The sequence below is a fragment of the Hippopotamus amphibius genome, chromosome 12 (assembly GCF_030028045.1).
Source record: "Hippopotamus amphibius kiboko isolate mHipAmp2 chromosome 12, mHipAmp2.hap2, whole genome shotgun sequence".
Taxonomy (NCBI): Eukaryota; Metazoa; Chordata; class Mammalia; order Artiodactyla; family Hippopotamidae; genus Hippopotamus; species Hippopotamus amphibius.
Window position 1 is genome coordinate 24,220,788 of NC_080197.1, and position 22,650 is coordinate 24,243,437.

General features: G+C 41.0%; 1 protein-coding gene across 5 annotated transcripts in view; it reads right to left on the reverse strand.

The window, feature by feature from the left end:
* The window catches only part of PHF20 (PHD finger protein 20), a 120,002-nt gene that overhangs the window by 88,717 nt on the left and 8,635 nt on the right, over window positions 1–22,650 (reverse strand). For all 5 annotated transcript variants that reach the window (XM_057703180.1, XM_057703181.1, XM_057703179.1 and 2 more), the window contains exon 2: window positions 12,142–12,256. In XM_057703180.1, coding sequence (XP_057559163.1) covers window positions 12,142–12,224 — 83 coding nt within the window. In that variant the 5' untranslated portion in view covers window positions 12,225–12,256. The remainder of the gene's footprint in view (window positions 1–12,141; window positions 12,257–22,650) is intronic.

Genomic DNA, 22,650 nt, shown 5'->3' on the forward strand with positions numbered 1-22,650 from the left:
AGGACGTAGAGAAAAGAGAACCCTTGTACAAGAGAAAAGAGAACCCTTGTACATACACTGTTGGTGGGAATGTAAACTGGTGCAGCCACTGTGGAAAATAGTATGGAGGTTTCTCAAAATACTAAAACTGGAACTACCACACGACCCAGCAATTCCACTCCTGGGTATATAGCCAAAAAAAAACAAAAGCACTAATTTGAAAAGATACATGCACCCCAAAGTTCACAGCAGCATTATTTACAATTGCCAAGATATGGAAGCAACCTAAGTGTCCATCAACAGATGAATGCAGGGTGTTCTCTGGCGGTCCAGTGGTTAGGACTCAGTGCTTTCACTGCCATGGCCCCAGGTTCAATCCCTGGTCAGGGAACTAAGATCCCACAAGCCACACAGAGCAGCCAAAAAAAGAAAAAATAAATATTAATTTTTTAAAAAACAGATGAATGGATAAAAAATATATGGTATATATATACACACACACACAATGGAATACTATTTAGTCATAAAAAAAAAGAATGAAATTTTGCCACCTGCAGCAACATGGATGGACTTGGAGGGCATTATGCTAAATGAAATAACTCAGACAGAGAAAGACAAATACTGTATGATATCACTTATATATGGAATCTAAAAAATACAAAAAAGTAGTGAATATAACAAAAAAGAAGCAGACTCGCAGATACAGAGGACAAACTAGTGGTTACGGGGCAGGGCGAGAGGAAATAGAGGGATGGGAGAGTGGGAGGCACAAATCAGTGGGTGTAAGACGGGCTCAAGGATGTACTGGACAACATGGGGAATATAGTCAATATTCTGTAATAACTATAAATGGAAAGTAAGCTTTAAAACATGTATAAAAACATTTTTAATTAAAAAAAAAACTGCCAGAACCAACGAGGACCTACTGTATAGCACTGGGAATTCTACTCAATATTCTGTGATAACCTATATGAGAAAAGAATCTAAAAAAAAATGAACATATGTATATGCATATAGTGAATCACTTTGCTGTACACCTGACACCAACACAACATTGTAAATCAACTACACTCCAATAAAATTAAAAACAAAACAAAAAACTATTAGGTGGAACCACATGAAACAGCTGATAATCAACTGCTTCTTACTGACAAAAATAGTAACTTTATCTGGTTCAACCTAGATATTGGAACAACTATAAGGGAAGCTGGAGAAGATGCGGCAAGGTTGACAAAAGAGGAGATGTGAATGGAAAAAAAAGGGGAGAGAGAATTTCCAGCTTCAACATGTAACTAACAGCCACTGATGAGACTCCGGTTTCCAAACTAACATTGCAGCTAGGAGTCACATTTCTAACAGAAGTACTAGCCCGAAAGGAACAGACATTGAACACCAAACTGAAACAAAACTTAGCACTGGGGAGGAGAAAGGGATTGGGAATAGCCAAGAGACATTTGCTTGTGGTTTTAATTTTTACACTGATTTAGTCACATAATACCTGTGTAAGCAAAAATAAATACTTTTAAATTAAACATTCTGAAAAATGTTTAATGGGCAGATATCAACCAACAGCTTCATGGTTGTTGGATGCTGCTTGGCACATCCACAAAATAGAATATTATGCAGCTGTAAAAAAAAAAAAAACGAGAACAAACTATGAATTGACAAAGAAAGATTTCCCAATTTTAAAAAGGCAAGTTATAACATCATGCATATCTTATACCTTTTGTGTTACAAAGGAGGAAAATAAGAATATATAGTATATTTGTTTTTGCTTAAATATTAAAGAAACACTGGTAGGATGGACAGAAATTAATAAAACTGGTTGCCTTAGGGAGTAGAGTGAGTATAGGGTAGATAAAGAAGTAGAAGCAATCATTCTCACTGTGTCTCTTGTTACACTGTGCTGACTTTTTGAATCTATTCAAACTCTATCCAGTAGGTTATCAATTAAGTCTCTTGCATTTCCCAGGTAGACTATCATATTATATTCAAATTATGATTATACTGTCTCACTTTCAATTCTGATACCTGCCATTTATTTTTCTCATGTTATCACACTGATTAGTGTTTCTAACATGATGCTGAAAACTAGCTGAGATAATTGGCATGCTTCTCTTTAATGAAAATGTCTCCAGTGTTTCACCATTTTAAGTATGAAGTTTGTAAAGGTTTCTTATTAATGCCTTTAATCAAGTTTATGAAATTTTTCTCTACAGCTAACTTACTGAGGGTTCATCAAGATTAAATTCTGAGGGACTTCCTAGGTGGCCCAGTGGTTAAGAATCTGCCTGCCAACGCAGGGGACACAGGTTCGATCCCTGCTCCAGGAAGATCCCACATGCTGTGGAGCAACTAAGCCCGTGTGCCACAACTATTGAGCCTGCGCTCTAGAGCCCTTGAGCCACAACTATTGAGCCCATGTGCCACAACTACTGAAGCTCGAGTACCTAGAACCCGTGCTCCACAACAAGAGAAGCCACTGCAATGAAAGGCCTGAACACCACAACGAAGAGTACCCCGCTCGCTGAAACTAGAGAAAGCCTGTGTGCAGCAACGAAGACCCAACACAGCCAATAAATAAATAAATTAATTAAAAAAAAAAAAAGAACTTTGAGGGACTTGCCTGGTGGTCCAGTGGTTAAGAATCTGCCTTCCAATGCAGGGAACGTGGGTTTGATCCCTGGCCAGAGAACTAAGATCCCACATGCTGTGGGGCAACTAAGCCCAAGGGCTGCAACTACTGAGCACATGGGCCACAATTAGAGAGCCCACACACCATAACTATGGAGCCCACACACTCTGGAGCCCAAGCACCACAACTAGAAAGAAGCCTGCACAATGCAACTAAGACCCAACACAGCCAAAAGTAAAATAAATAAATAAACAAATAAATAATTTTTTTTTAAGGAATAAATTTTGAGAATTTTCAGACTTTGTCAAGGCGATTGTATAGCTCTTCTCTTTTATTCTATGAAGACAATGAAGTAATACATTTTCTAAGTTTAAATTATCATTACCCTGCTAAAATAAGTCACATTTGGTTGTGTGTGTCATTCATTTAATAAATGTCTCTTTGGTCTTCTAAGCATCTCATTGACAATTTTTGTGTCTCTTTTATCAACAGAATTTGTCTGAGTTTCCTTGTATTATGCCCTTCCTGCCCAGTTTCAGTATTAGGCTACACTAAACTCACAGAATGGACTAGAAAGCTTTATTTCATTTTCTATAAAACTGCCTACTTTGGGATGTTTTCATAAGATAGTTCTTTATCTACCTTTTCCAATGCTTTTATGGTTACTAGGTTGGTCAAGTTTTCTGTCTCTTCTTCAGTTTATTTTTCCTAAACTAATAAGAGTTTGAAATGATCATCAGATACAATTTAGGTGTTCAAAATCAATAGTTTTCCTTTGAAGAAAAGAGCTCAAGAGTCAATAAAATTCAAACTTAAGTCACAAACAGGATTTTTATATGGCAAATACAAGCACTAGACTGCTAAGCATTTTATCGGACAGAAACTCTGCCCTGTAGAGTCCATTATTCAAACATTCCTTAGTTTGTATTCTGAGACAAACTGCTAGGTCCTGAAGACAAAACAGATAACCAAACAAGGCTTCTAGGGTGGCAAGGAAAAAGAAGTCTGGTGGGCTCTGTGGAATTCCCCACCCCTCTCCTCAAGCAAAGAGACCAAAAACACTCGATCTGCGGAGGGAAAAGCATAAAGGAGTACAGCCCTAGAATTACCTGGCCTGCCTATACCCCAATAACCAGGACCAGATGGAAGAGACTCTGGGCGCACAGGCTTCAGTAGTTCAGTAGTTCAGAGTGTGGCACGTGGGCTCAATACTTGTGGCTCTAGGCCTCTAGAGTGCACGTTCAGTAGTTGCGGTGCACAGGCTTAGTTGCTCTGCAGCATGTGGGATCTTCTTGGATCAGGGATTGAACCCATGTCCCCTGCATTGGCAGGCAGATTCCTAACCACTGTGCCACCAGGGAAGTCCTGAGTGTTGTTTAAGGCCACTAAGTTTTCAGAAAATTTATTCCACAGCAATAAATAACACAGTAGCATTTTTCCCCAATGCTACTAAAAGTGGGATCCACAGATAGTATATAGGTTGGAGGCACTAGTCCCATGTTTTTTTGAGTTTAAGACACACTGCTCTAAACTACCAGAAAGCCAACCTACCCTAGGGCTCCACCAAGGAAAGGAGAGAGATGTAGGAAAGTGAAACCCAAACCAAATGAGAGGGAATAACTCCACCTGCATGTCCAGAAAGGCAGAGAATAGTCCAGGTCTAACACAGAAATACAAGGTTGGCTTGTCCACAATATATGACCTCAAGTCCCAGGAAGGCTTGCTGCTCAGAGTCTTTGCTGCTTTTGAGTAAAATTAGGCTGCCCAACAGTGCACATGCTTAAATTAGAACAGCCAGACAGTGCCCGGCAGAAATCTGTTTGGTCCCCCCACACACACACCAAAAATACAAACGGAAGAAATGTTACAGGGGGAAAAAAGAGGAACAACAAGGATAACAATTTCCCTCTGATTTCCTACTCCAACTCATCATCATTCACTCACATGGCTACTAATAAGCAATGTGTGTAGTTCATTCCAGGGGTTATAAACTGCCTTTACATAAGACATCTCACGGGGCCTTTACCACCATCCCATGAGGACTTAAGGGATTGTTATTATCACTGCACCCATTGTACATCTGTGGAAATGGAGGCTCAAAGAGAGTGACAAGGAAGAGGTGTACAAAGATCACTATCCAAATCTTCTCACTAAACCCAGTGAAGAGCCTTCTGCTCTTTATCTGACTTCACATGCAAATATCCTTGTAGTAATGTGAGTCCACAGAGGTGTCTTTTATGTTAGCTACCTAATGTAGCTATGTAGCCCATAATTTGCCTAAACTTTTCCCCAGGGGTTGGGCATTCAGGTTGCTTCCAGATTCTTCCCTATATAAACAGCCTTTCTGCAAACATACAGCAGTCATTTACCTCAAGAATCAGAGTGTGTGTCTCTATTCCCGGTTCAGGGCACACACCAGAAGCAAACGACTTCTATGCACAAAAGTAACACTCTAAGCCATCTCCCGCCTTTGTGGAGAGGGGATGGAGATGGAAATTGCATTTAGTGTAAAACAAAGGGCTGACTATTAAGCTGCAGAAAAACTGTGCTGTTTTGGATGCCTTAACCCTTTCCCTACCCCTTCACCACTTCCATTAATCAACATCTGACACTTCTAACTCAGGAGATGTCTTGAATTCATCTCTCCTCTCTCTGCTGATCATCTCTGACAACTGAACAGTCAGTATGTCCAGGTTAACTCCTATACCCCTCTATCACTACTGGCAAAGGGCCAGATACAGAGACACTCAAATCAACAACCACTCAATCCTCATTTTACTTGAACCCCAGCATTACAAGATTGAGGCGATTACTCCCTGCTTCTTGAAATGCCTTTTCCACTTGTCCACTACATACCTCCCTCATGGATTTCCTCCTGTCTCAATGGTCACTCCTTCCCAGTCTCTTTTGCTGGAAATTCCTCTTCATCTGCTAACATCTAGATAATGGAAGGCACCAGGGCTCAATACTCCTTTTTATCTATATTGATTCCCTAGATTAGCACTGTCCAATGAAACCTTCTCAATGGAAATTTTCTATATTTCCATTCTCCAATATGACAGCCACTAGCCACTGAGCACTGGAAATGTGCCTAGTGTGACTAAGAAATTGAATTTTTAATTTTATGTAAATAGCTACTTGTAGCTAGTGGCTACTTTTTTGGACAGTGCAGCCCTAGAAGAGCTCATCCAGTCTCATGGCCTTAAATCCCATATACTTACAAAAGACACATCTGATAAAGAACTGTTATCCAAAATATACAAAGAACTCTTAAAACTCAACAATACCAGGGCTTCCCTGGTGGCACAGTAGTTAAGAACACACCTGCCAATTTAGGGGACACAGGTTTGAGCCGTGGGCTGGCAAGATCCTACATGCTGTGGAGCAACTAAGCCCATGAGCCACAACTACTATGCCCACGTGCCACAATTACTGAGCCCATGCACTGCAACTACTGAAGCCTGCATGCCTAGAGCCCATGCTCTGCAACAAGAGAAGCCACCACACTGAGAAGCCTGCGCACCGCAACAAAGAGTAGCCCCCACTTGCCACAACTAGAGAAAGCCCATGCTCAGCAACAAAGACCCAATGCAGCCAAAATTAATTAATTAATGTTTAAAAAAAGAAAATATATTCGACATATTTCAATAGAGAATCACAAATTCAAGTAACAATGAGATACCACTATATACCTATTTTAATGGCCAAAATCCAAAAACACTGACAATGCCAAATACTGGCAAGGATGTGGGACAACAGGAACGCTCATTCACAGGTGGTAGGAATGCCAAATGGTACAGCCACGTTAAAAGACAATTTGGTAGTTTCTTACAGAATAAAACATACTCTTATCACATGATCCAGTAATCACAATCTTTAGTATTTACCCAAATGATTTGAAAAGTTATGTTCACACAAAAATTTGCACACAGATGTGTACAGGAGCTTTATTCATAACTGCCAAAACTTGGAAGCAACAAACATGTCTTTCAGTAGGTGAACAGATAAACTGTGGAATATCCAGGCAATGGAATATTACTGGGCAGTAAAAAGAAATGAGCTATCAAACCATGAAAAGACATGAAGGAACCTTAAATGCAATAACTACGTAAAAGAAGCCAATCTGAAAAGGCTACATACTGTCCAACTATATGACATTATGGACAAGGTAAAACTATGGAAAACAGTGAAAAGATTTGTGATTGCCAGGGATTAGAGGAAAGGAACAGATGAAGAGACAACGCACAGAGGATTTTTAGGGCAGTGAAACTATTCTGTCTAACACTATAATAGTGGATACACGCCATCACACATTTGTCAAAATCACAGAATGTACACCACCAAAAGTGAACCCCAATGTAAACTATGCATTTGGGCGACAATGACGTTGCAGTGTAAGCGCATCGATTATAACAAATATACCACTCTGGTGCAGGATGTTGACAGTGGGGAAGACTATGTAGGTGTGAGGGCTAGGGATAGGAACTCTATACTTTCTTCTTAATTTTGCTATGAACCTAAAACTGTTCTAAAAAATAAAATCTTTCTTTTTTAAAAATCCCATATACTCACTGCCAACTCCTGAATTTGCATCTCTAACCCAGAGCTCACACCTAGATGCCTGACTATTATTCAACCATCTGTTCAACATCTCCACCTGGTTATCAAAAAGGAATCCCGTATTTTAAATGTCCAAAACCAAACTGCTGGTTTTCCTCATTTTAGGAAACCGTTATTATCTCAGTACTTAGACTAAAAGCCCTTGGAGTCATCCTTGACTCTCCTTTGTCTCTCACAACATCATCAGCAAATCTATCGGCTGTACCTTTCAAAAATACCCAAACTCTGATCACTTCTCATCATCTCCACCACTGCTTTTTCGTTCAAGCAACTATCACCTTTAATTTGCCGGCGACAAAAGACTCCTTACTGTTCTCCCTGTTTCTGCCCATGCCTGCCTACAGCATATTCTACACACAATAACCACAGCCACTTTTAATAACTGAAATCAGATAATGTCACTTTCCTGTTTAAAATCTTTCAATGACTTCCTATTACACTTAGAATGAAGTCCAAACCCCCTACTACGGCCAATTTGGCTCCTGCTGACATTGGTGGACTCATCTCCTACCTCTGGCCCCTTACTCTTCCCCTCCTTTCCATTGCCCAGAACGCTGTGCCTCGACTGCCTCTGTCTGGAACCCTCTTCCCCTAGACATCCACCTGGCTCACTCCCCCACTTACTTCAGATCTCTACTCAAATGCCTCCTTGTCAGACAGACGTTCCCTGAGCACCCTCTATATAAAAAAATGCCCGTCATACACATACAGTGTCACTCTCTGTCCACTTATCATTACTTATTCCTCTTCCTAGCATTTATCACCACTTAACCTCAAAGGTATTAGTCTGTTTATTCATGGTCTATCTACCTCCTAAAGATCAGGGTCTATGTCTATCCTAATCACCAATCTAGCTCCAGCAACTAGCACTGAATACATAACTTGGCATCAGTTATCTTCTGGGAGCCTTCTGAAATTCCCACACACAAAATTAATTGTTCCCCACCCCCAGGGCTTTGTACATGAACTCTGTGCAGAGTAAATATCACCTCATGATATAATTAATTTCAAAGACTTTACTCTCTATCCTAGTTACAGGTCACAGAAGGGGGATCAAAGCCACACCTTTTCAAGCTCAGAAGCCAGACTACCTAGATTCAAATCCCAATCCATCACTTACTAGTTGTGCAACTTTTGGCAACTTACTCAACTGCTCTGTGCCTGTTTCCTCATGCATAAAATGGGAATAATAAAAGTATCCACTTCATAGTATTGTGAAGATTAACTGGGGTATAATATGTAAAGCCTTTAAATTTGTGCCTGATGCAGAGTAAGTCACTCAATAAATGTGAACTATTAGCAAAGACATATAAGCATGAGATGATACAATTAACAATCCTTGTCCAGCAATGCTAAAGCCAAAGCCAAACGCTTCACTGGCCTCTAAACTTCTTGAGGGACCTATTGATTTGTCTTCACTCCATAGTACCTAGCATAATGCCTCAATACACATATGTAGAAAGCCCAGAAATGAGATTACTTTTTTTAAAAAGATGGTATAAGAAGTGAAGAGGGTATGAACCAGGAACTCAGATTTCATTAGCGCTAATAATCCTTCTGAAAAAGAAATAGAGGAGAGAGCTAAAGACATTATGAAACTCAGATTTTTAAATCCTTTGCACAAGAAATGGAAGGAGACCACGATCAACTTAAATGGAAACAAAGTGGTGGAAACACGCCAAAGAGTCAGGATAGCAACAGACAGAAGGAGCCTTTTTCACTGTGTTCAGAGCAAGAACAGGGAAGGCCAAGCCTACTGTTCAGGGCAGATGGTATGCTCCCACCAGATGACAGGAAGAAGGCAGAACACATCAGAAAAAGCAGTTTCCATTCCATCCACCAAGCATCATTATTAGGAAACTGCAGCCTCTCATACGTTAGACAGCTCATCAATGCAACCTTGGAGGTAAAAGGGCAGGCAGGATTACTCCATCTATAGAGCAAGAAATGGATATGTGGAAAGTTCACCCCAAAGTGGTAGGTCCAAAATTAGAACATGGATTCTTACCAATACTCTACAGACTGCTGGGTGAGATAGACATATTTGAGAAATAATGACCTCCATGGAAAATCTAAATCTGTATTTTATAGATGCCCCTCTCTAAGAAAAGAGAAATCTTAATTCCATGATTTTGGGGGGATTTTGTAATTTAAGAAAAGCTGGCTTGGATATTTATAAATAATTAAATTCTGGTAAGGTACATAACACTGTCATCAAACAGAACTGGGTCAGGTCTCAGATTCAGCAGTGATTAACTCCTAACCCTGGCTGGGCAAGTCATTTTACCTCTGAGCTTCAGTTCCAAATGGGCTTGCTATGGGGGATTAAATGAGATAACCCATGTAAAGCAATTAAAGCAATTAGCATCGCACCTGACACATAGCAAATCTTTGATAAACATTAGCTGTCACTGCTATTGTTAATAGTTTAACAGAATTAGGCACTTCCCCGGTGATTCAGTGGTTAAGAATCCACCTTCCAATGCAGGGGGCAAGGGTTCGATCCCTGGTTGGGGAACTAAGATCCCACATGCCGCACAGTGTGGCCAAAAAAATAAAAAACAGAAGTAGAATATGTGGGGATTTCCCTGGTAGCACAGTGGTTAAGAATCCGCCTGCCAATGCAGGGGACACAGGTTCGATCCCTGGTCCAGGAAGATTCCACATGCTGCAGAGCAACTAAGCCCATGCGCCACAACTATTGAGCCTGCCCTCTAGAGCCCGTGAGCCACAACTATTGAGCCCATGTGCTGCAACTACTGAAGCCCATGTGCCCAGAGCCTGCGCTCCACAACAGGAGAGGGAGCTCCACAATGGGGAGCCCGTGCACCACAATGAAGAGTAGCCCCCGCTCGCCGCAACTAGAGAAAGCCTGTGTGCAGCAACGAAGACCCAACACAGCCAAAAAAATAAATTAATTGATTAAAAAAAAGAATTTAAAAAAAGAGTAGGTAAGGATGTGGGAAAACAGGAAGTTTTAAGGACTACTAGTGGGAATATGATTCAGAAGCACTTTGGACATCAACTTGGCAATTTCCAGTGAAACTGAAAATGTGTATATCATACTACTCAACAAATTCACTGGAGTAGGGCTTCTCAAACTGCAGTGCATGACTCATTAGCGGATTGTAAAATCAAATTAATGGTTCATAACCAGCATTTTTGTGTATGTGTTAAGGAAACATCAGAGTATAATGCATGTATTAAGGTTAAGGATTGTTTCATAAAAGCTTTTGCTTCATTTAAATTTATATTATGTATATGGACCGTACCACACTGGATTTAAAATATATTTCTTACTATAGGTTACAGTCAAAAAAGTTTGAAAGCCACTGCCCAAGAAATATTCTTGCACATGTACACAGAGACATTTACAGAAATGTTCACAGTAGCAACGTGTATAAAGTGAAAAAATGGAATCTAAATGTCCAGCAGTAGGAAACTGGGTAAACAAAATATGGTATATTCATACAGTAGAACTCTACACAGAAATTAGGATGAATATCTCATGTCAATATGGGTAAATCACAAAAACATGAAATACAGAAAAGAAACAATGAGAACACTTACATGAATTTTTTTAAAATACCCTAAGTGATGCTAACTGGTATTATTTATGGATACATACAGTAAAGATGTAAAACATGGACAGAAAGGATAGAATTAACTACAGGATGCTGGTTGCCTCTAAGGAATGTAGGAGGGGAACTGAATTGGGAAGGGTATAAAAGGTACTTGCATTATACTGGAAATGTTTTATGTCCTTTATTTTTTTAAATGTAAATAAATAAAAGTGTTAATATTCAGTAATTCTGAGAGATAAGTACACAGATTATTTTATGGTTAGCTGTACTTTCAAACTTCTTCAATATTTTAATTTTTTCCCCCAAATTTAAAAAGAATTTTTTCTCTTGATTAAGCTGCCTTAAAAAAATACTGAGGGAAACCAAAAAAGGGAAATAATTATGGAAATAAAAACAGCCTAAAAACGACTAGGTGTTCAAAGTGTCTGTAATTCTTATATCAAATCTCCCAGCCCTAAAAGGCAGCAGAGACATTTTCTACCCCAGCCATTTCCCCTGCGTCTCTTCCCATCTTCTCTTCCTACATTCCAGGAGCTGGTCAGCCTATTCTGCGATAACCCTCAAGAGCAAGAGCACGAAACTCTCCCTAATGAAAATTCACAGAAAGCCATGAGTTCTGAAACTCCCACTTTCCCCTTAAGCATTAACAAATAACTAAATTCTAGGATATCCTCAACAACAACCATCACTTTACAGTTTGTAAGGCCCTTTCCCACATATCCTATTATTTGATTCTCAGAAAAAACTCTGTGAGGTTGATATTACTAGTACCCACATTTACAGATGAAGCTGATGCTCAGAGGAGCTGATTACCAGCCAGAGGTCACAAGTCAATGACAAAGTCAGGACTACAACCTCTCAGTGTCTGAATCTAATCACCCCTAAAACGTGATGGCTATGTTTCAACTGTACAACACACCCATTAAACAGGAGGGGTTGTTCACAACACACAAGCTGTTCCAACCTAACCCCTTTTCATTCTTCTCTCCCTGATCTTTCAGACAGGCAGCCAAGGGCAAGAGACCTGCCACTATTATGAACTCTTCCCTTCCCTGTAGCCACTCCTGCTTCTTCTTCCCACAACTTCTTCAGATGAACAGGCAGAAAAGGGAAACAAATGTAACAGGATGGCCACCTTGACACAGAGATCCCAGCATCAAAGAGAAAGGACATTCCCACAGCTCTAGACTTAAGTCTCCTTCCACCTTCCAAGAGTCAGGGAGCAGGAAAACACTACAGAAAAGCCCAGGCTACCCCTCTTTATCAGTGATGGCAAAAGTCCTTTACTGAAGGGATTTAATTAACAGAAAAATGTAAAAGTACCAGTTTTTTAATCGGTCCCGGGCTTCCAACTGGGCTCCCACTTCAAAGCTGATTCCTCGTCTGTTAGGTGGATGCTTTGTCATTTTCAGTCATCAACGGGGCTGCCTTTATTCTCCTGAAAAAGCCAATTAAATATTTATGAAACTTAGGCAAAGTCTGCCCAGAGTGGAGAGTCACTCACTACACATAAAAGACAAACAGGCATTATTCAAAACACAAAGCTCCAGGAAACCCTGTCAGAGCCCTCTTCTTTACTCCTGCCCGAATCCTAATACAGGTGTGTCCTCCACTGGTTCTTCCTTCTCTATTATGCAGCATCCTGTAGTCTCTGGAACTGTGATGAGACCCTCCCTCAACAGTGCTTACCAAGAATTCACCTATAAGGGGCACCCCTCAGAACACCAAAAAAAACAATCACTCTCAAAAATAAATTTAATCATTTGCTGAAGCATGCCACAAATATCTGCTGAGAGATTATTTAGGAAAACAGTCATCAAGACCAAAAGAGACACAGTTCCTGGCCTCATGAAGCCTCCAGTCTGCTGGGGGAAAAAAATGTAGCCAGTAAGCAGACAAATGACTTAACTGCAAGCTGTAACTGCTGTGAATTTTAAATGCTAAAAAGGAAGCAAACAAAAGCTGAATGCTGATTTCTGGCCCTACTTGTGGAAGGCTGGACAAGAAAGATCTATTCATTCTTTGATCTATTTATATTTTCTACCCCTTCTTGAGTATATTCCGACAATTTATTGACACATTTTCCTAATTCTTTATGGAGCCTTTTGGTACTGGGATTGGTGGTCACTTTCCATATGAATAAAATTTATCTTTAGGGGCCAGTGGTGGTTCTGATGGAGATGTAGCCACTCTGAGCTCTTGGGGCACCTTGAGCAGGCCACCTCCATACAGCAAGGCTATCAGTAAATTCTCTTCCCCGAACCCTGGATCCCAACAGTCTACACTGCCCAAGCAATGTCAGAGCACTGCCAGAGCAATATCTGCCTCACGCCAGGAGGACAATCTTTGCAATGGATGAATGAGGAATAATCACAGAAGTGGGACCTCATGGGAATTCCCAGGCTGTCCAGTTGTTAGGACTCAGTGTTTTCACTGCCTCAGGGCCCAGGTTCAATCCCTGGTTGGGACAAAGATCCCGTGAGCCGCACGGCGTGGCCAAAAAACAAAAAATGGGAGAAAAAAAAAAGTGGGTCCTCATATCTAATGTGTAACACCATCACATTTTCTTGCAATACAGTACATGAAAAAAGGATATAAAATTACACCTTTTGAGCTCACATTAAAATTCACGTGCATTAAAAAAAAAAAGATTGGAAGAAAAAAAAAACAGGTTGTAAGTGATCTTTTCCTCTTAAACCGTTTCCTAAATTTAGTTTTTCACAATGGAAATTTTCCATGAGAAAAAAAATAAGTAACGTAAAAGATGCACTATTAAACAACTCATTCCAAAGGGCTGATACTGGAGAACACACAAAGTAGATCAGACCAAGACAGGAATGTTTGACAGTTTTAAGAAGGAAGCTGAAACCTAATAAACTGAAAAGCTATGTCAAATGAGTATTTGGATTATATGGACCCTAGGAAAGGGTGAGTCAGAGGTTTGACTGGCTATACTTCACACTCTCCAGGAAAATGAGATATCAAATCTAACAAGTAAATTCAATCAGCAGAAAAGTCTTCACTTTGACTTACCTGAAACACCACCTCAACTTATCTTTTTTATTTTTGACTTCATGCTTACCAAGTAATATTCAGATTGTTTTGCCCCTCAGATCATATGAAAAGGTGATGCCAGAGAAGAAGAAAGAGTGGCACTGAAAACTCAGCAGAGTATTTTTCAGACTCCATGCAAGGAGACAGCTCCCTTTTGCAGATGTCATGTAATGTACTGTAATGTAATAGGATTAAATGCTCAGCCCCACCCCTTACTAGCTGAATAAATTTAGATAAATTGCTTAACCCCTCTGAATTTGTTTCCTGTCCCTAAAATGGGGATGGTGATAACAGTACCTATCTCTAGGCAGTGGGTGTGAAGACTAAATGAGAATGCATTTAAGGAACACTGGTTCGAAGTAAGGACTTCAGTTAGTAGCTACTAATAATTCTACACGTACTATCACAAATGAAGAAATTAGGTTTAAAGTAATTGAGCTAAGGTTCAGGTGCTAAGTGACCAGCCCCAGAACAAAGGCCCAGGTCTGCTTGATTTCTGAATTCTTTTACTACACAACTTCCCTAGAAGGCCTTCCATTAAAATAAGTATGGGAACAAGGCAGTGAATGAAAATGAGCAAATTATTCTTAACGGCTCAGGAAAACCAATTCCTCTTGAGGCTGAATTGTTGAAGGCCTTCCTTATGAACTGAAACCTCTTTCACTGTAACTCTGACCCACTTATTTGAAGCTTCACTCTGATATCACATAGAACAAGACTAAGGACTAATCTGGCTTTTCTGGCCCATGCCCAAATCTTCCCTCCACTCCTCCGGGATGGCAGAGTTTATTTTTAAATTTCACATTAATTCATTAAACAAACCATCAGTGAGCACTGTTCTGGAAACCAAGAATCGGAAATCCAACCCAGTTGCAGCTCCAGTCCACCCAGGAAGACAAACACAAATACTGAGAAGAGATGAAGGAGCTCTAACAAAGGGCAAGGTGGGGGACAATCATCTGAAAGTCTCAATGTAATCTCACAGCATCTACTAAAGAACAAAAAAAAGTTCAAGACAGAAGCAAGGGGACTTCCCTGGTGATGCAGTGGTAAAGAATTCACGTTCCAATGCAGGGGATGAAGGTTCAGTCCCTGACTGGGGAACTAAGATTCCCTGTTGCTTCAGGGCAACTAAGCCCGTGTGCCACAACTACTGAGCTTGCACCCCTCAACGAGAGAGCCTGCGTGCCCCCAACTACAGAGCCCACTCGCTCTGGAGTCCACATGCCACAACGAAAGATCCTGCATGCTACAGCTAAAACCCGACACAGCCAAAAAAATAAAGAAAATGAATATTTTTTAAAAAAAGACGGAAGCAGGAATTTAAAAGATTACATAAGAAGTACACTTTTACTTCTTACATTTAGTTTTTTTTGTTTGTTTGTTTTTTTATTGGCTGTGTTGGGTCTTTTTTGCTGTGCGCGGGCTTTCTTTTTAGTTGTGGTGAGTGGGGGCTTCTCTTCATTGTGGTGCGCGGGGCTCCTCATTGCCGTGGCTTCTCTTGTTGCGAAGCATGGGCTCTAGGCGCGTGGGCTTCAGTACTTGCAGCACGTGGGCTCAATAGTTGTGGCTCACGGGCTCTAAAGCTCAGGCTCAATAGTTGTGGCGCACGGGCTTAGTTGCTCCGCGGCATGTGGGATCTTCCTGGAGCAGGGATCGAACCCATGTCCCCTGCATTGGCAGGTGGATTCTCAACCATTGCGCCACCTAGGAAGCCCTTACATTTAGTTTTAAACACAAAATTTTCTCCAGATTCTGTAGCTTTTAACTTACCCATTCTTCAGGGCCTTACCTTTTTTCTTCCAAAAAGCTCCAGCTTCCAGAATAGAAAAAGGAAATATGTTCAATATGGACACCCAGAAAAACTATGAGAAAAAAAATCTGATGCAATCTGTATTCACATATGATTCCATTTAAAGTCACTTGGCAGGACTTCAAACTACTCCTTTAAATTCAAATTTCCCTACACGGAATTCCCTGGTGGTCCAGTGGTTAGGACTTCACACTTCCACTGCAGGGGGCATGGGTTCGATCCCTGGGGGGAACTAAGATCCCACATGCCATGCGATGTGGCAAAAAAAAGAAAAAAAAGAAAAAAATTAAAAAAATATATATTTCCCTACAATGTGAGCCCACTGCTACACAGAAGACAGAGAGCCTAGTTTATTTCCTTAAATTCAGTATTCGCAGTCAATACCCCTGTATCAATGATAATGAAAGCTTTAAATGTACACTGTGTAATATAGTTTAAAGGGCACTTTCACAAACAACAAACTGGGAGAAAATACTGCAACACATATGACCAAAGGGCTAACTTCCTTTATTAACAAAGAGTGCATACAAGCTAAGAATAAAAAAGTCAAACAATTCACTTAAAAATGGGCAAAGTGTAAGAACTGGCAGGTTCCCAGGGGTGGGGGTGGGGAACGACTTAATGCAAAGGTCTAATAAGCATGTGATATTATATCATCCACATAACCTCACACTAAATTAAAGGAAAAGCAAATCAAAATAACTACTTTTCACTTCTCAGGCTAAAAATTTCAAGGTAAAATACCCAGGGTTTTCAGGGATGAGGAAAAAAGATGCTTAAACACTGTTGGTAGAAGCATAAATTGGAAAATCTTTTCTAGAGGCAACTTGGTGCTATCTACGAAAATGCAAAATACCTGCAACCCAACAGTCCCACTGTCATCAGTAACGTATCCCAAAGATACATCCCCCAAAGTCTGCCAAATTACTTGTAAGGATAAACAATATAGCTTTGTAATTTCTGCAGCTAAAATGTCCATCAAAAGAGGCTTGGTTAAGTGAATTATGGCCATCTATACAGTGGAATGTTGTACAGCTATTAAAAGGAAAAATGACAATCTGCAGCTGCTGGTATGGAGCCATCTACAAGATACACTGTCAAGGAAAAAAAGACATGGTGTGCAGGCACGTGTACAGCATTACCTCTTTAATGTAAACAGACATATCTATTACAGTATAGGCATAAAATCACTTCTTGGAAGAAAGAAAAAACTGTTTAGTAGTTCCCTTAATGAAAGGAATACAGCATGAAAACTTAACTTCTCCTTTTTTACCTTTCTGCATTGTTAGAATTTTCTAACTTTAAGGATGTACTTCTTTGTTTTATTTTAATTGTCAGCGGAGATTATCTAGTTGATAAGATTTTAATTTTGAATTACTTCTTTATATTTCTTCATATTTTTTAAAAATGTTATTTAAATATATAAAAGTCCTTTCATCCTTACACTATTTTCTGGACCTACACAACTGCCAAATGATGTAGTTAGGACAAAATGTGATATTCCTGTGGTACAGAAAGGAAACTGAGGAGCAGAGGGGCTAACTGCTTTAAAGATCCTCCAAGGCAGGAAACATCCCTCTTATCACAGGTAACAGGACTTTCCCAGAGGTAGACAAACCACTTTTTGAAGGCCCTTCCTTTTTCCCCTACCAAAGTCGATGCTATGCTTATATTCATGCCTTTAGATATAAACATAATTTGAATACAGGAAGATAAAGCAATTGGATGCTTTTCAAATGTGACAGAATTACCACACCATTATACAACAAGCAGAAATATTTAATCTTTCAGAAAGGACAAGACCTAAGAATGGCCCAGCTGTGGGAAAACTGGAACACTTGAACCACTGCCTGAGGCCCTGACCATGGCCATCTTTTTATACCTCAATCTGGAAGCAAGCAACAAGCTGTAAAACTGCTTCTACACTTGGACTCAGTAATTTCAATCTAAAGAATACAGTCCAGGATAAAAATAAATCATTTGTGAAAACGAGGGAAAAAAAAAAGCTTTGTATATACGATTCTGGGGAAGTTAGATATAACGTACATGTTTAATAATAAGAGAATATTTAAACAAAACCTAATGTAGTAGGACTACACTATAAGCTCCATTAGGGAAAGGAATGACTGATACTCAACAGATGCCTAATAAATAAAATAAAGAATGTTACTCAGCTACTAAAATGATGAAGATGTAAATTAACCTTACAAAACAACAGTAGATATAAAATACCCTTATGCAAACTAACAAGACCTACATAGGAAACACTGACAATAGTAATAATAGCTAACCCTACATATATTAAGTCATGTAATCCTTACAACAACCAGAGATAAGTACTAATATTAATCTTCACTGTAAAGATAAGAAAACAGAGGAACAGGAAAAGTTAGGGACACCCTAAGACAGTGATCCCCAACCTTTCTGGCACCAGGGAGGGGTTTCGTGGAAGCCAATTTTTCTGGGGGGTGGGGGAAGGGTGATGGTTCAGGCTGTAACGTGAGCAATGAGGAGCAGCAGAGGAAGCTTCACCTGCTCTCCCGCCGCTCACCTCCTGCTATGCCGCCCGGTTCCTGACAGGCCACAGACTGGTACCGGTCCGCGGCCCCGGGGTTGGGGACCCCTGCTCTAGGACACTCAGATAGAAAAGGGCTGAAGCAGGATTTGAGTCTAAGCCCTGCAGCTCCAGATTCTTAATCACTAACACATGTTTGTTTATGAGCTACATCTTTGAATTCTCTTTCTTAACTCATCAAATGAGGATTAGTGGCCCCTAACTCAGGTGCAAAAAGGAAAAGATTTGCAGGACTTCCCTGGCAGCCCAGTGATTAAGACTCTGCTTCCATGGCAGGGAGCTCAGGTTCTATTCCTGGTCAGGGAACCAAGATGCCGCAAACCGCGCAGTAGGACAAAAAAAAAAAAAAAAAAAAGATTTGCAAAGCCCCTATATGTCTAGCACAAAGTAGGTACTCAAAAAATGGCAGCAGAATTGTCTGAATTCATAACTCACATAGTTGATGTTGTACTGACATGGACCCTGGATTTTATTTTGGGAGAGGTTTAAGAGTACTGTAGCCATGGTAACCGGAGGTCCTGCCTTCAGCAACCACATTGTGCTTGGGGAGAAGAGTCTGAGGGCTCAAAGTAAAAAAGAATTTGTGATAGGTGGGCATGGAACAAGATCTTTCAATGAGTCAGCTCTAGACAGGGTTAAGGGAAAATAAACTCTGGAAAGAATGTCAACCACCAAAAACTGCAGAACAGGCTTCAAAAACAACCTAATAGTGCTTACACCAGGCTTGCAATTCAACCTCCATTAAAGGGTGATGGTACCTTTTAAACTTAATGTAACCCGCTTTCAAATTGAGGGACACTTCATGTGAAAGACCAGCTTAGATCTCTATGCCTCCTTCATTCAAAAAATATTTAGTTGGTGGGACTGTAAGTTGGTACAGCCACTATGGAAAACAATTTGGAGGTTCCTTAAAAAACTACAAATAGAACTACCATATGATCCAGTAATCCCACTCCTGGGCATATACCCAAAGAAAACCATAATCCCAAAAGAAACTTGTACCATAATGTTTATTGCAGCACTCTTTACAATAGCCAGGACATGGAAGCAACCGAAATGCCCATCAACAAATGAATGGATACAGAAGATGTGGCATATATATACAATGGACTATTACTCAGCTATAAAAAGGGATGAGATGGAGCTATATGTAATGAGGTGGATAGAACTACAATCTGTCATACAGAGTGAAGTAAGTCAGAAAGAGAAGGACAAATATTGTATGCTAACTCACATATACGGAATCTAAAAATGGTACTGATGAACTCAGTGACAAGAACAAGGACGCAGATACAGAGAATGGACTGGAGAACTCGAGGTATGGGAGGGGGCGGGGGGCGAAGGGGAAACTGAGAAGAAGCGAGAGAGTAGCACAGACATATATATACTACCAACTGTAAAATAGTCAGTGGGAAGTTGTTGTATAACAAAGGGAGTCCAACTCAAGGATGGAAGATGCCTTAGAGGACTGGGGCAGGGAGGGTGGGGGGGACTCGAGGGGGGGGCGTCAAGGAAGGGAGGGAATATGGGGATATGTGTATAAAAACAGTTGATTGAACCTGGTGTACCCCCAAAAAATAAAAATTAAAAAAAAAAAAAATATTTAGTGAGTGCCTGCTATGTGCCAGGGGCTGGAGATAAATGCCAGGAGGATGACACTTCCCCAGCCCTGTTCTCTAGTGGGGAGGGCAGGAACATGATAAACACACATACAAATAAAATAATTTCTGGGAGGATACGTTCTGCGGGGCGGGGAGGGGAGAACCCAACAAAGCAATGTGAGCCAGTGACGTGACAGGACCACTGTAGGTAAGGCTGTTAGAAAGAACTCTGAGGAGCTGAGGTCTGAGCAGAGATCTAAATGACAAGAAGACAACCAAGTGAAGATCTAGAGGAAGAGAATTCTAGGTAGAGGGGAAGTCCTAGAGGCAAGGTGCCTCAGGCAGGAATGAGCTCCCCTCCCCCTATGGCCCTGAGCCTAGGAAGTAGAAATGCTCCCTGCAGCCCTCACCACTTCCAGAAAAGCATAAATATCAGCAGGTCCAGCGACACCTATGTCTCTCAGGAGGAAGCTTCCAAGGGGACTCTGCCAAAGTTCTGTCTTGGAGGAAGGCCAGGGAGTATTTAGGGATGGAAGCAGACAGGTTTCAGACTCAGATTCTGGCCAATCCTGGCTCCACGCAATGCCGGTCAAGTGAAGATGAGAAAAATCACTGAGCCCCCCTCCGTCTGCCTGTCTATAAAATGGGATTAATAACCCCTACCTCCTGGGGTTGTGAGAATAAGCAAGCTAATGGATGTCAGGTACTTAGCACAGTACACACTAAACATTCAACACTGGTGATAATATGGCTATGTGATAGTAGTCGCACTAGCAAAAAGGACATCAGACACAAAGGATTACAGTCATTACTACGCAGTACTAACAAATAGTATTCAATACAAAGAACATAAAAGAGCACATCTTTAGTCCTAGGGAAGTGACAAGCTGGTTCAAGTAGGGGCAAGGGCCCCTCCGTCACTATCCTCTCCTCAGAGACACAGAAGGAAGACTGGGTCTAAAGCCAACCATTACCGCTCCTTCAGGCACTTCCCCAAGTCACACTAAAAGAGCTGAACTAGCCTCTTTCACTTGAGAGGGTAAGGAAGGAAACAAAGAGAAGAGGGGAGGAAAGGAAGAGGGAAGGAAGAAAGAAAAAGGCCAAAAAAAATCCCTTATTGTCTTCCCAGATACCTGAAATACCTTATCTTAGAGCCAATCTTTTCCTTCCACAATTAAAATTCAGACAGACAGCAAACAGGAGTTCATTCTGAATTACTGAGAATGAATTAGGTAAATCAGTGGATCTTCCCAGAAACAATGGAAATGCCTAGTGCCCAGGCTTGACTCCAGAATATACCTACTGAATGATCTTTGGCACATTACTCAACCTCACTGAACTAATCATCTTACCCTCACAAGTTCCTTCTCTTTTTCTCCCCATAACAGTTTAAGGCCCTAAGACTGGCCAACGTGCCAAGCTAGAAACATGGGCATCGCCCTTGTATCTCACTGTCAGTCACCATTCTGTCACACCTACTTCTAGGTTTCTCCCATTGCTCAGTGGTTGCCCTGTTCAGGCCCCCATCAGTTCTAAGCAGATTACTGCAACAACTGTCAATGGACCTCAAAACCTCCAGCCACACCCTCCCCAGATTCAAATCAATATTGCCGTATAAACTGACTTCTGAGTGCTTTCTTAAGACAGACACTATTCTAAGTGCTTTATATATACATCTCATTTAGTGTCTACCTCATAGGTTTGTAATGAGGATTACTATTATTCCTGTTTTAGAGATGAGAAAACTAAGGTTCAGAAAGTAAGCTGCCCAAATGACAAAGCTACCAAGTACTGGGACAAGGGATTGAACCCAGGTAATCTGACTAGGCAACTACTGCACTGTGGCTACTCTTCATCAATGCTACTACAGTAATATTTCTAAAGCACAAATCTGATAAGACTCCTCTGTTTAAAACACTTTGGTGGTACTTCCCTGGTGGTGCAGTGGTTAAGTACCCACCTGCCAATGCAGGGGACACGGGTTCAATCCCTGCTCCAGGAAGATCCCACATGCTGTGGAGCAAATAAGCCCGTGAGCCACAACTATTGAGCCCATGTGCCGCAACCACTGAAGCCCGTGCTCCTAGAGCCCATGCTCCGCAACAAGAAAAGCCACCGCAAGGAGAAGCCCGTGCACCATAACGAAGAGTAGCCCCTGCTTGCCACAAGGAGAGAAAGCCTGCGTGCAGCAATGAAGACCCAACACAGCCAACAAATAAATAAATTTCTAAAAAAATAAAAATAAATAAAATAAAACACTTCAGGTTATGTCAATTATATCTCAATTGGAAAAAAAAAGAAAAAAAAAAAGGTCAGTAGTTCCCCTACAGAACAGACTTCAGACTACTCAGTGCAGGCAGCATCAAGGCCATCAGTAAGTTAGCCTTATGACCAAACCAAACCAGGGGTTATTAAAAATGGGAGCTTAAAAGAGGAACAGACAAGCTCAACAGAGGGCCAGCAGCACATGGTGGTTACGAGCCAGAACTCTGAAATGAGACTGCCTGGGTTTGGACCCCAGCTCCACCACTTTCCAGATAACCTTGCACAAGTCATTTCCTCTCTGAGCCTCAGGCTCCTCAACTGTAAAATGGGGATAGTACTAGTACCTACTTCATACCTTCACACAGGTGCTGTTAAGATAAAAATAACTTAGCACAAGGCCTAGCACACAATAAGCTCTCGAGCCGCCAACACACCCAGACTCCCTGCAGTGCTGCTTCCTCTGCCTGGTCCTTCAGCCATCAGCACCACGCCAAAGGGTGCTGGGCCAGGGCCCACTCCATTAT